The sequence below is a fragment of the Podarcis filfolensis genome (assembly GCF_964270895.1).
Source record: "Podarcis filfolensis genome assembly, chromosome: 1".
In the NCBI taxonomy this organism is placed as follows: Eukaryota; Metazoa; Chordata; class Lepidosauria; order Squamata; family Lacertidae; genus Podarcis; species Podarcis filfolensis.
Window position 1 is genome coordinate 40,413,251 of NC_139604.1, and position 13,830 is coordinate 40,427,080.

Below are 13,830 nucleotides of genomic sequence, written 5' to 3' on the forward strand. Positions count from 1 at the left end.
ACCACGCCTCCATCGGAGAGTGGGGGAACGGAGGGGAGGTCAGTTGCAGCTAGCCTCCCCGAAGGGGGAAGCAGTGACAGCAGCAGTGAAACGGTCAGGAGGAAAGTTGCCGGCTGGGCGCGCGCGCCAAGTTCAAATGTACAGGCGCGAGGGACAGCAGGAGACCCGGATTGGGAACCAGCTCCTAAAGCCTGCCGGAGGGAGGGGGAAGGCTCAGGGGATTCAGCGTCAGAAGAGTCTAGAAAGGGCGAGACCCCGACGGACAGGCGGAACCAGAGGCGGAAAGAGCAGAGGAAGAGGTGGAGCAAGGCTAGAGTCTTAAACTGGTGTCTGGGGGGAGGAGATTCAGACGGAGCTTCAGCGGTCTAGAGTTCGAGACGTAGAGCTGCACGCTGCGGCTCTGGAAGTGAAACTGAACTTCAATAGAGACTTTCGTACTTAACAACAAAGCGGCGTTGGTCCTTTGTGAGCTGGGACCTCGGGCAGCTCTGACATATGTGTTTGAAAAGTGGAAAAATATGTAATCTTATGCAGCCATGAAGCTCATCTGGGATTGTTGGCATGCACACATGAGTGCCAGCATTCACTCAGAGTTAGTTGAAAGAGCTGCACTGGCTAGTTTATGGTTTTAGTATACAAAGCCCTAAGCAGCTGAGGACCAAGTTATCCAAGGGAGCATGCAGACCAGCCTAGTTGCTGTGATCTGCAGAGGAGGTATGTTAACAGTACCATGGCCTGTAGAAGTGCACCTTACACTGGTGCAGGGGAGATCTTTCTTCAGCAGGACACCTCCTTTGTGGAATGACTTGCCCATAGAGATCAGATGGGCTTCAACTCTGTGATGTTTTTGCTGACAAATGAAAACATACCTGTTCATCTGGGTAATTCCCTGACCATTAATTCCTGTTGCTCAACATTCCTGGCCACTGTGATTGATACTTTTAACTTTACAGTGGTACCTCCGGTTACATACGCTTCGGGTTACATAGGCTTCAGGTTACAGACTCCGCTAAGCCAGAAATAGTACTTCGGGTTAAGAACTTTGCTTCAGGATGAGAACAGAAATCGAGCAGCGGCAGCAGGAGGCCCCATTAGCTAAAGTGGTACTTCAGGTTAAGAACAGTTTCAGGTTAAGAACGGACCTCCGGAACGAATGATGGGTGGAGCTAGAGCACATGATGGGTGGAGCTAGAGACAAGTTTCTGGATTAATTAATCCAGAGTAAAATCCACCCTGCTTCAATTTTCACCGTGGTTACCTTACATTAGAATTTCCGCTCTTGTGTGGTTAACTTGGAAGTAAAGCCTATTGAGTTTGATTCAGTTGCACTCAGATATGCAGAGTATTTTATCTTTAGAACAACAAACCAATAAATCCCCTGTTGTGGAAAGCAAGTGAAAGTAACCCCTTTCTGACTTTAGTGTGCCGCACACACATGCATATATGACAGAAGCATACAAATTTGATCTTGGAAAGTTGAGGGGGAAAGTTCCATAGGGAAGAAGCAGGGGGAGGGAGTTTATTTCTTATAAAATGAACTACTTCCAATTATATTAAAACTGCATGAAGGGAGGGGAAACACAGTAAGTAGCCAGGAAAAAATAAGTAGGAAACAAACACAAATGAAGGAACTCTATGGGGATGGAAGGATGGGGGCAGCACAAGGCAGCTTCAGGAAGCGATAGGGGCTGCCTAAAATGAGACGGGATTCAGATTTCCCTCCTGTGTGCTGATGTGAAAAGTTTAGTTTCATATGAATGAGACCAGGCAAGCTTCAGGTTTGTGATCTCCCCCACTTTTGCGTCATGACTGCAAGGAGGGATTTTTCAAAAGCTTTCGCTTCTACTTTTGCCTAACCACAGCCTGCCACGTTATCCAAACCGTGGTTAATTTTAATTTGTTTCAGACAAATTAACTCTTGCGCAGTTGTGGAAATGCATAATACCACATGGTGCATTCACATTCTCCTAAAAAGCCAGAGATCTTTCTGAGAATTCTCCCAAAGTTTGGAAAGACCCAACCTGGGGGCACTACTGCCCCAGCCCCTTTGTATTTGTTTCCCTCTTGCACCCCTCCCTCGCCAGATTTGCAAATTGTGACAGGAGGGATTAAAAATGTACAACACCAATGCTGCCTAAATTTCCAGATCATTTTTGGGCCTGCTTGAAACCACCATTGTCCAGAGGAGCGCTGGTAAATGCATTGTTAAAATAAAATTTAAAAATCCACCAGAGAAATGAATCCGAGTAAATAAAGTGCTACACTTCACAGCGTCACATGCTCTGAGCACAGTCTGGAGTCATTGGTATGGCTCAGAAGGAACAGATCCCCCCTTAACTATGCAAATGAGGGTTTTCCCCCCCTACTGGTCAGTGAATTTTATATATATATATATATATATATATATATATGTGTGTGTGTGTGTGTGTGTGTGTGTGTGTAGCGGGAAATTAGAATGCTGGAACAGTTTAACCAACCTTCAGCTTTAGGCTGGGCTACTGGTCTCCCTTATTTCCATTCTCTTTCAGATTTATATGTTTGTAAAAGGGTGGGGAATGGGCAGGTGAGAAGACTGGTGCTGAGGGCTTGTCTTGGGATGGGTAGAAAATTTCTGAATGGGCAAGTTGGTTTCCTTATGCCCCTTTCTAAAAATCTTTCTATCCCTCGTACCATGTCATGATAAAAGAATCACTCAAGAGTCTGAAAATGTATTAACGTACACAGCTGAGAGCCTTTCTGCAAGCTTGAGCATAACAAGATATCATACTGTTCAATAATAATATTTGTTGGGGGGCCATGGGCTAGTTGCTATCTCTCAGGTTAACTGTGAGAAAATATGGAGATAAACCCATTTGTACTTCTCGGAGGTGCTTGGTATAAGGATGGGATTAGAAAGTGACACGTCTGATTAGGGGTTGTACTGCGTAAGGCAGAGAGATGACGAATTTCCCTGTCTGCCTTATGTTAGCCACAATATTTGGCCCAAACCGCTAACTGGTAGGAATCCAAGCTGTCAAACTAAAAATGAGATGTGTGATTCAGGTTCCGTTGGTGGCAAGCATTGGAGGAACTGATATGAGTCTCGGTAGAAGTCCACTCGCCAGTTCATTGCAACATTAATGTTATGAGTCAGAAAGCTGTTTCAAAAGGTGTTGAGTTGCATATGGAAAATTCATCTTGTCTGTTTCGCAGAATCGCAAAAGAGTGAGAGTGTGTTTTAAACAATAGTCATTTTAATCAGAAATGGCCATGATCTCTGACACAGATACTTGGCAGAACACCACATATATATTTCTGAGTTAAATAAACAGAGGTATTAACCAGGTTTCATAATAGGTTTCCTTCCATTCCGCCGCCCCCCCCCCCCGAAAAGAGAAAATGTGAACAATCCTGAGAGACAGAAAAAGAACACATTCTCAGCCAGTGGAGGAGTGGAGCATACAGGCAAGGACTAATTTCTCCTGAAAGAGGAGTTAGTGGATCCTGGAAGGGGAGGTAAAGGTAAAGGGAACCCTGACCATTAGGTCCAGTCGAGGCCGACTCTGGGGTTGCGGCACTCATCTCGCTTTATTGGCCGAGGGAGCCGGCGTACAGCTTCCGGGTCATGTGGCCAGCATGACTAAGCCGCTTCTGGCAAACCAGAGCAGTGCACAGAAACACCGTTTACCTTCCCGCCAGAGCGGTACCTATTTATCTACTTGCACTTTGACGTGCTTTCGAACTGCTAGGTTGGCAGGAGCAGGGACCGAGCAATGGGAGCTCACCCCGTCACGGGGATTCGAACCGCTGACCTTCTGATCAGCAAGTCCTAGGCTCTGTGGTTTAACCCACAGCGCCACCTATGTCCCATAAGGGGAGGTAGCCTCCTTATAAGGGGAGTCAAACCTCCAGGCTTGACTCTAGCAAGCAAGCCTAAGGCCCTCTAGTCTGTATCTTACACAGGGGCTAGAGTGCATCCTCCTTCTCCTAGTAGGCTCTAATATCAGAGGGGGAAGCACCACATTCAAAGGGCAAGTGACGATCCCATTCTTCCTGGAATCACTCAGATTGCATCTGCAGCAGTGAGACACAGAAGGGACCAGAGATGTAGCTCCCAACTACCTCTGTGTCACAGTGCCTTCAGGCCCCAGTGCTCTCTCTTTCTCTCCCATTCCCCCCACTAGTCACTGACAGGCAGGAGCAATCAGAGAAAAAGGCTGAATAAGACCTTCCAGGGGAAGATAATAGGAGAAAGGTGGTGAGGCATCCTGAGAAGGATGAAAGCAAGTTTTGCAATAAGTCCTCTCAATCTTTTTATCCATCTGTTGCAGAGAGTTGGGGGAACCCCCAGAGCAGATTTGGGAGTGGGGTGGGAGGAAGTGAGGAAGCAGAATCCTGTTGCTGTGAGCAAAAGCCATTCCACCAGTGCAGTTACCCTTTAATTTACAGCGCAATCCTTTGCATGTCTACTCAAAAGAAAATACCATTGAGTTAAGTGGCGTTTACGTCTTGGGTACATGTGTATAGGATTGCAGCCATAGAGATGCCCACAAAATTTTATTTATATTTGCACCCACTTCACAAAGACAACTGTTATAAAATAAGGATAAGTTGTTTGATCATTTCAAGTGTCCTAAATACATAGGCTGCAATCCAAAGAGGTTATTTGGCTTTTTTTAAAAAAAAAAATAATGAAATTATTTGGAACTATGAAAAGGTTATTGTGAGTAAAAAAATCTGTGCCAAAGGATGCGCATGTAGGCTTGTAGGCTGTAGGCTTTGCTTTGTGAGCGTTTAAAAGTCTGGCTTAATTTTAAAGTAGTAGAACATATTTTTGTATTCATTCAGAAAGATCCCAAGTAACTTGCCCTGAATACACCTGCATTGTTCCTTCCTCTTCCTTTTCAGGAAAACAGTGTTTCTTAGTCCTACGTCAGCAGCAGTTTAATGTCCAGGCTCTGGTGGCTGTGGGAGACCATGCAAGTAAGCAGATGGTAAAGTTTGCTGCCAAGTAAGTAAGCAATTATATCCTGTTGTCACAGTAAACAATGGTGGGAACCCAGGCTCCCAGTGGTTGGGACCATTTTCGCACATTAACATCAATGCCACGTTTGTTTTTAAAATGTAGTTATTTAAATTGTCAGCTCACTATAGTGTTGAATGCATTACACTTACAAAGACAAAATGGAACACAGCCTTGAAATTCATTCTGAACTGCTGGGGGAGCATTCTGTCTCTGCAGACAGCTCCTATTTACTTTCAAGCTGGCTAACAAAAAGGTTGGCAGGCTGAACTTGGACACATTATTTTGTCGGATGTTTGTGTGTGCATGTGAACACAGGCTCGATCTTTTTTTATTTTATTTTGCTTAAGTATGAGATCTTTACTGTGTAATGTATTCTGCCTCATTTAAATGCAAAGTGCAAATTGAAGGTATTTAGAAGTTCAGCAGTGCATTTTTTTCTCTCCAAAAGACAGAAAGGGTTAGGAACCTAATTTGCACTCTTGTAATTTTCATTACTGGAACTAAAACTTGTTCTGTGTAGCATTCCCGCCCCCCCTTCCTCCCCCGATTGTAATTGGCTCTGTTTCTATTTTAGCAAGAAGCATTATGGTCAAGGCAAGGGTTTGCCTTCTCTCCACAGGCGCCTTTAAGATTGTGGTCTGAGTTGGTGGGTGCCTGGGTTACCAAAGCAATTTGGGAATGAGGGCAGAAAGGAAGGTCCCCTGGAAACAAGCTAGGCAACAGAACTAGATTGTGGCACCAGAGCAGGCTTCCAGTTCTGATCTTAGAACTCTCTCTACGTCTGGGCCTTGCATTGTGTGTAAAGTTACACTACTGAGAGTGGGTGGGTTATCCTTTACACCTTTTAGTTTTGAGACCACCGATTGGTTTGATCCCTTACACACCTATGTGGCAAAGTGGCCTTTACAAGAATAGAACATGCTTCTGTGTCTAGCTTTTGACTTGGTACATCCAGGCTTTAAATTACGAGTCTACCTTAGTATGGAGAACTCAAGATACTTCTGTTCTGTTTCTCAACATAGCTTTCATGGCTCAGGGGTGGGCCCTAAATACATGCCAGAAGGTGTAGACAGTTCTGATGGGGTGGAGAGGAAAGTGATGCATTGTTCTCCTTAGAAAAGTTTTTAAAAGGTCCAAACAGTTCTGGAAATTAAGTTCAAGGCCATAGGGAGCAGCACACTCAGTATCACATTAGCTTACTAGTATTTAGAGCATGTGTAACATGTTCTGTTAATTCTTTCAGTGTCTTTGAGATTCATTTTTTTCCCTAGTTCCTGGAGAACATAATTAGAGAAATGTGGGTTTTCTCTTTATTTGGTCTTCCTAAATGGTGCCCTCGCTTTGGCTCCAACTGTGTCATGAGTCCTTGATTGACCTTCCTAATGGTTTCAGCTCTGCTCTGCACCAGGCATTTCCTATTGTATCCTCTGTTCATGCCTAAATACTGAAGGTTTTTTCCCCTAACAAAGCCATGCATTTTGCCTCTAATTGTCAATTTGTCATCTCCGTCTCCCTTAGACAACTGCTCCCTAGGCAACTGGTTGCGCTCCCCAGTTCTTTTTTGGCCTTAATTTGGAGTGTTCCCCACTTAACACTATACACTTTGAATTAGCCAGTGTAAAGAATCAAATCAAATCAAAATCCTACTGACTTGTAGTGATTACCAAAAAAAGTTGATGCCAGTCTTGATTGCTCACTCTAACCTCTCACCACCTTTTGTAAAAGAAATAGAAGCTTGAATCAAAAGGAGTCTGTCCAAAGAGGAAGGCATGCTAATGAACCCAAACCCCCTTCACATCTCATCTGGCTGCTTCACCCTTTTATTTCTGTACAGCTTTCTATAAAATAGAGGAGAAAATAATAATGTATACAACTCTGCATTTGGAGTGGACTGAAGCATTTATCCCTGTTCAAATGCTGTTGATATTTCTTATGTGTATATGAATGAATGACCTTGCCTTCATTTCACATGATCTGGCTCTCCTACCCATTTCATGGGATCTATCCGAACACAGTTTTGAACATCTGGCTGTATGTGAGAGGCATCTGCAGTTTTCGAGCATCTTAGGTTCATCCTGCTTCTGCTTCTTCTTGTGCATAGCCAAACAAGTACAGTTCTCTTTTTCTCAGTGTTAGCACAGAGCTGAGAACTTTCGTAATGGGGGGAACTATTGATATGAAATGTTTACCTGAAAATACACCAGCTTTCATGCCAGAAGCTCTTACTCTGAGCAATGCGTTTCTGCTACCTAGTCATTAGAAAAAACATTTTCTTGGTCAAGCTGAAAACATTTAACATGCTACTGTTGACTTTGAAGTGCCAGCAGAGTGACACTGCTTAACTCAGTGATGGCAAAACTACAATTCCCATCATCCCTGACCACTGGTCCTGTTAGCTAAGGATGATGGGAGTTGTAGTCCCAAAACAGCTGGAGGGCCAAGATTGGCCATCACTGGAATGTGATGTGTAAGGAACAGTGCAGAACCTAGCCATGCTTAAACCCAAGACACTGAGATCTTGTGAGCATGTGGCAAAACACGTCACATTTGTTTTTCCACCAAACCTGTGCAAGAAGGGAAGATTTCATTTCAGAATAATCTCCCCTCTCCTCCCATCACATGCTGTTCTGTGTGTAACATCCCATATAGTTTAGCAAGCTGAGAAATGAGTCTGGGGTTGGTGCCTCCCCAAGCCTCTTTCCCTTTTTCATTCCTGCTTCAGTGAACTGGTCCTGGTTAGTGTAAACTACAGCTCATTTTAACCCTGAAAAGATTTTGAACCGGTTTTGAACGTACTACATGATCCTGGCTAGTAAACCGACATTAAAACGGCATTGCTTTATTATGGACATAGCAGGGAATTGTAGTTTAAACCAACAGAGATTGATGTGGCGAAGCAGACACACATGGTTGTGAATGCTATGTATGAAAGGGTCCACTAGATCTATCCAGTTGTTTAGAGGAAAGCTTCTTGCACAGCTCCACTTTCTTGCTAGTCAAGCTGAGCTCTTGCGTATCAGTGACCATGGAGCAGTCATGTCAAAGCCACTCCCCCCCCCCCGCCGCCCGCAACCTTCACTGAATTTACTGGCACAGTTAAAATGTTGAAGGTTTAGTGCTACCTTTCTTAAGAGGTGGCATCAATCGATTGCTCTCTTTGTTAGCCTTGCTACTGCTGAGTTACAGTAAATAGGATATTGGGGAAGGGAGCAAAGGATTGCCAATTGTAGCTCAATATATAAGGTAGCAGGAACTGATCTCAAGTAGCAAAAGTTGACATGTTCATTTAGCATGGATTAGTTTCCTAGAGTTTTTACTGTTAACCAGCCTATTGGGTTGGATAGTAAATAACATTCAGCATAGCCTAATAGAACTGTCCTTCCAGTAACTGCAAAATAAACCTTTGTTGTATATTTTTAAATAGTAAGCAAGTTAACATGTCATGAAATGGGTCGCCAGTACTACAGTTTCTTTATACATATATTAGTAAATTTTTTCATTGTTCATTGCAAATGAAACTATAAACTCAAACAACAATATTGGAACCTGAGTCATGTAAAAGTGTGTTCAGCTTCAGCAAATAGAGCTCAAATTCATGAATACCAAGGTGTTTTATGAGACTTGACTCAAGCAATGGGTACTTTTGAATAAAAGGATTGAGAAAAAAACCCAAGAAAACTATTGTTGTAAAAGTCTTTGGCCATAAGCAGTTAGTTACATGGCATAAACTAGCCATTGATTTAAATTACTGACCCATGAAACTTGTTTGATAGGCCTGCATGAGCTCACTTAGAAGTGGTAAGTACCCATTTCTGTTCTTGTCATGATTGAAGAGGTCCTCCCTGGAGCATCAATAATAGATCTTAGTGTCTCATTTTGAAAAGAATATATGCTCATCAGTTTGCAATTATGTCGTATTTCAGAGCCCTAAATAAGTTAATGTCAGATTTTGGATAGAATGTAGCCCAGAACCAAATCATTAAATGAAAATGGACAGATGAGGACAAACTGAAATTAATATGGTGGTGCACTTTAGGTCAAAAATTGGTAACCTACATATGACTAAAGCCCAATTACGGGATGCCACATCTTGCATGTGCCCTTGGAGTTGACCACATTTGAGAGAGCAAAAGGAGGCAATATGGTCAGAACAGATCTTTTTGTTGAATCAGGCTCAGGTTCAGGGATGCTGTTATTGTTTAATTCAAAACAACTAAAAAAGCACTTAGGTATCAGCTAAAGAAAAATAACCTTCGTGAACTTTCTGCAGTATGGAAAGCTTTCTATCAAGAAACCTGATTGAAAGTGATTCATTACTAAGCGGTGGCTGTGGGTTTGATCTTGCAATACAAAGTTGTTGAAAGAAGTTTGCTCAAATGCAACCAGACTGCACAATCAATGTGGTTAAAGCAGAAAGTCTTGACTAATACTTGGATAGCTGAGCTTGAACGTTGCCATGTGCAGAAACTGAGTGTTGTTGGCTTTGATGACATAAAACTGTTTAACAGTGGAAATGTAGGTTATCCAGTTTAAGTTCCTGAAAGGGATGCAATGCAAGCACACTTGCGTATTTATTCAGCCTCATGACCTAAATAATTTGACCACTTGGAATAATGTGCCTTCATGGTCTAGTTTGAAATCAAGTGATAGGTTGTTCCTCATAACTTTTTTTTTAAAAAAAGAATCTAATTTGGACACTTCCCACATTGAAGCAGGCTTCTTTCGGCAGATTTGGGGCTTGTTTTAGATAAAGTACCCAAAGCAAGAACCTCTAGTGGGACTGGGCTGTTTCAGCAGTGTTAAAAGAATACTGCAGACAGTGTGCCTGCAAAAATTGAATCCCCCATCTTGCTCCGCTTGCCATATACAAAAAACACCAAGGTGGGGAGAAGGAAGAAAGGGAGCTCGTGTGATTGGCATGTCTAACTTCTCTTGGATGGAATGATTTCCCCAGGGATCTCCAATCACAGTGCTTAGGGGTGTTAATATATATTTTTTAATTCCACATTAATCGTAAATGGAGGAGACACAAACCTTTATTTTTCTGAGTTGGAATTTAACTTTGGACCCTGATAAGCCTCTAAATTGTTTCAGTCCAGTCTAGGGGTCTGCACAACCACTTGATTTGGTTCAGAACCCAATTTGGAGTGTTGGAGAAGAGCCCATTTGAAATGGGCTCTTCTCTAAAACCCCAAATTATGTTCTAAACCAAATCATGTGGTTGTGCAGGCCCCTAGTACCTGCAGACAGTGATAGAGTGGGATAAAAATGCATGCTCTGTTTTGAGTGGAGTAGATCAAATAGGTATGAACCAAGGGACGCATTGCATGTAAACCTTTTCCTATGACACTATAGGTGACTATATAGAATAGCCATACATGCAGATTTTATACTATTTTCTTCTTCAAAAGATATTTCTGAGGTAGGAAAAACACATGGTGTGACTGCTTCCCACACTACATAATAGTAGTAGTAGTAGTAGTAGTAGTAGTAGTAGTAGTAATAATAATAATAATAATAATAATAATAATAATAATAATAAATTTATTATTTATACCCCGCCCATCTGGCTGGGTTTCCCCCAGCCACTCTGGGTGGCTGCCAACAAAATACTAAAATACAATAATTCACTAGACACTCTTGTATGCTGTTGACATATAGTTTTTGAGCAGTCAGCTGGAAACAATGATATTAATGCCTGTCCCCGGGTGCAAAGATTCCCATATATATTTACTTGGAAGTAAGCTGCGTTCAGCAAAAGTTCCACTTTTCTTTGCTACTGACCTTTGTCGTTCCTCTTTGCTTCTTTGTTTTCTGTTTGCTCAGGGGCATTCCTAAACTGACTCTTAAATCATTAGTTCCTGTACACAATCGTTCCTAATTTCCTTTGAGTCCAGAAGAGTTATTTCTTGGAGTTTTAAAAAAAAAGAAAAAAAGATCACAGTTGTGATCTTGCTTTTCTGACTGCCCTGATTCTTGGGCAGTTTTGGGTTGACTTTAGTTTTATGTTGTCTACTTTTATGTCTATTAGTTTTCCCACAGCCTACCAGTGTATCTTAAATTTACAAAGCACAAGTGCATTCTTAGGATCTCTTTAGGGTAGGCATAATAGTTCTTTGTTAAGTGATCCTAAGTATATATTGTGGCTTAGAATATATAGAAGAAGTGCCATGCTATACCGTATATGCTAGCCAAGTTAGAACACATTGATGTGTCGCCACTGTATAAGGTGGAGGTTTAAATATTCCACCATTCTTTGAAGGAGTTTAGGCAGCCCGTTGGAAACTGACAAGTGACCTGCAGTTCACTTTCTGCTTACCTCTATTCTTTCCTATCCCTGCATGGAGACACAGACTGACTTCTTAATTCTGACCCTAGGTGGGAGTTGGTTGACGCTGGATTTTTTATACTTGTTTTTGTAATCCTGGTTATCCTGTTTTGACTTTTCATTGACACATTACTAAGTGCTACAAAGTATGCATGGGAGAATACACAAATTCAACCAAGGCCCTCGTGTACCATAGGTTTGAAGCAAATGATAAGATGTAGGTAATCATTTTGTCACTATTACTATACCTATTCTGGCATGTTCATGTTCATGACCATGAGCTGCTAGAAGTGCCCTGTTCAAATCTTCCCACAGTCCTAAATTCCCCAGGAAGATTTAGAGCAAACCACACAGTCTCCTAAGCCTTTAACAAAAGTTTAATTTCCCAGAATTAGGGAAGATCCTACGTTCAAACAAGCATGGAATCTCCCAGTTTGGAATCTGACTTCTACCTGTGGTAAAGGAAGAAAGCTTTCGCTTGATAATTTCCCATTGAGAATCATGGGTGGGTAAATAGCAGCAGGGCAGACCCTCAAGACCCCCCAGATTCTGAGATTATGAGAGACCACATATTAGCTCTAAAATACTTTTCATTGATTTATACAGCTCTGCTTTTAAAAAACAATCAAGTGTGCTTTTTCTGACTACTGGAGAAGCAGAATTTTATACTTTTTGTTCATCTATATAGCACTTACAAACTATTAACTTCTGTACAATAAGACCCTGGCCTCTGTTGATACTCTGATCTGTGTTCTTAGGCTTCTTGTTCAGAGTTGTAGTCTGCCCATTAGTGCTCTTTTATGTTCTCTCATTCTTGCTAGATCATTACTGGGGTTGGACAAGCCAACAGCTGGCAACGCTGTACAGTTCAACCTTTCTCTCCCTCTTCCTCGTGACCTCTGTCTATCTCGACAATGGTTGGGCCTATACAAACATTAACTACCATGAAACCTTTCAGCCACCACTACTTTCAGCCATAGGCTTGTTGGTATGAAACATTGAAGACAACAGCTGGAGTAAATGGTATGAGGAGTAGGGAAAGGGCACTTCACCAGGATTGGATTTTTTCTCTTGATGCTCCTGATAAGTATATAAGTACCTTCTTAAGGGTTCCGTTGCTTCAGTTTGGCAACTACTGGGCTTGGAAAAACTACTGCACCTCTGCTGAGAAATCATCACCTTATAATATAAGCAGTTTGAGAGAAACCTTGACCTTTACAAAAATCAAGGTTTTTATTTTAGTATGCCAAACACCTACCATCATGAATGGGAAACAGAGGATCAGTGAGTCGCTTGTAGGGACTGCTTGAATGAGTAAAGGAGAGGAGGGTGGAATTAAAATCAGCAGACTCTATTATTTCAAATCCTTTCGATGTCCTTATTAGGAGCAGGCATTGATGGCTTTGACAGAAACCTTCTGTTTCAGTGAGGCTTGGCAGATCAAGAAATGACAATGATCTTTAACAGTCTTCATGGGAAGTTTTAATTTGCATAGTGTGATTTAATGGTTGACCAGAGAACTCAGATTTAAACATCTCATTCTCGTTTCCTGATGTTGCTGACATACCACTGGGTCGAGTGTTTGCCTTTTAAAGTAGGTGGGATTAAAGAATTTGGAACCTCATCAAGGCTTATTTACTTGAATATTGTGCGGTGTCTGTTTCCTCTTAATCTGTTATTTGAGTCTCTGCAGTCTTGGGTTTTCTTCTGCACCCTCCCTGGCTCCTGGACAAACAGCTAGCTATTATAGCCAGATGTGTGTTAATGTCAGGTCCATCTGACACCATGGCTGTGTCCCTTCCTGATCTTATTAAAGTCATCCCATTGCAAACTTGAAGAACAGTTATGTGGTATGGATCTGTCTGTGAAAACTGTTTGGAAGCTTTGTCTGGTACAGGATACTATCGCCTACCCCTGTAGAGAAATAGTGAGGTGGGCGCATAGTCGATTGATGTGGTTAGCATGCAAGTCTACCTACATTGCCTCTCTCCAATTTCCACTGATCCCCCCTGCCCTCAGGAGAAGCATTTCAGGGAGCACCGGATGTTGCAGTTCATAATCTACCTACATAAATGTTGGAGACAAGCCAGTAGGTTGGACTGAGACATCACAGTTAAGATTCAGATAAACCATAGTCTGGTATAACAGGAATGAGCATGCCATACTCCAGGCTCGTGCACTCCCCTCTACTCTGGTGCAGGCATGAGGATTTGTGTGGAAATCTTTGCTTCTTTTCTAGATCAACTGATCTAGAAAAACAAGCTAGCTTGTTTTTGTGAGCATAGTTAATATTAACCACAGTATATATTTTTTGGATGACACATTGATGTATTTTTACTCAAAATTCAAAGCAGAAACTTCCAATCTCATGCCAGAGGAGAAGGGAAATGTCTGTGAAGCAGTGGCCAGGGGGTGGGGGAGAAAAGGGTAGGATATTTATTGTAACACTAAACCAAACATAGCCCAAAGAGGCGCCTGGTTCAGAAGCACAGACATC

General features: G+C 42.2%; 1 protein-coding gene across 1 annotated transcript in view; it reads left to right on the forward strand.

Moving 5' to 3' along the window:
• The window catches only part of DARS1 (aspartyl-tRNA synthetase 1), a 48,866-nt gene that overhangs the window by 10,712 nt on the left and 24,324 nt on the right, over positions 1-13,830 (forward strand). Inside the window, exon 4 of the mRNA XM_083580155.1 lies at positions 4,888-4,990. Coding sequence (XP_083436281.1) covers positions 4,888-4,990 — 103 coding nt within the window. The remainder of the gene's footprint in view (positions 1-4,887; positions 4,991-13,830) is intronic.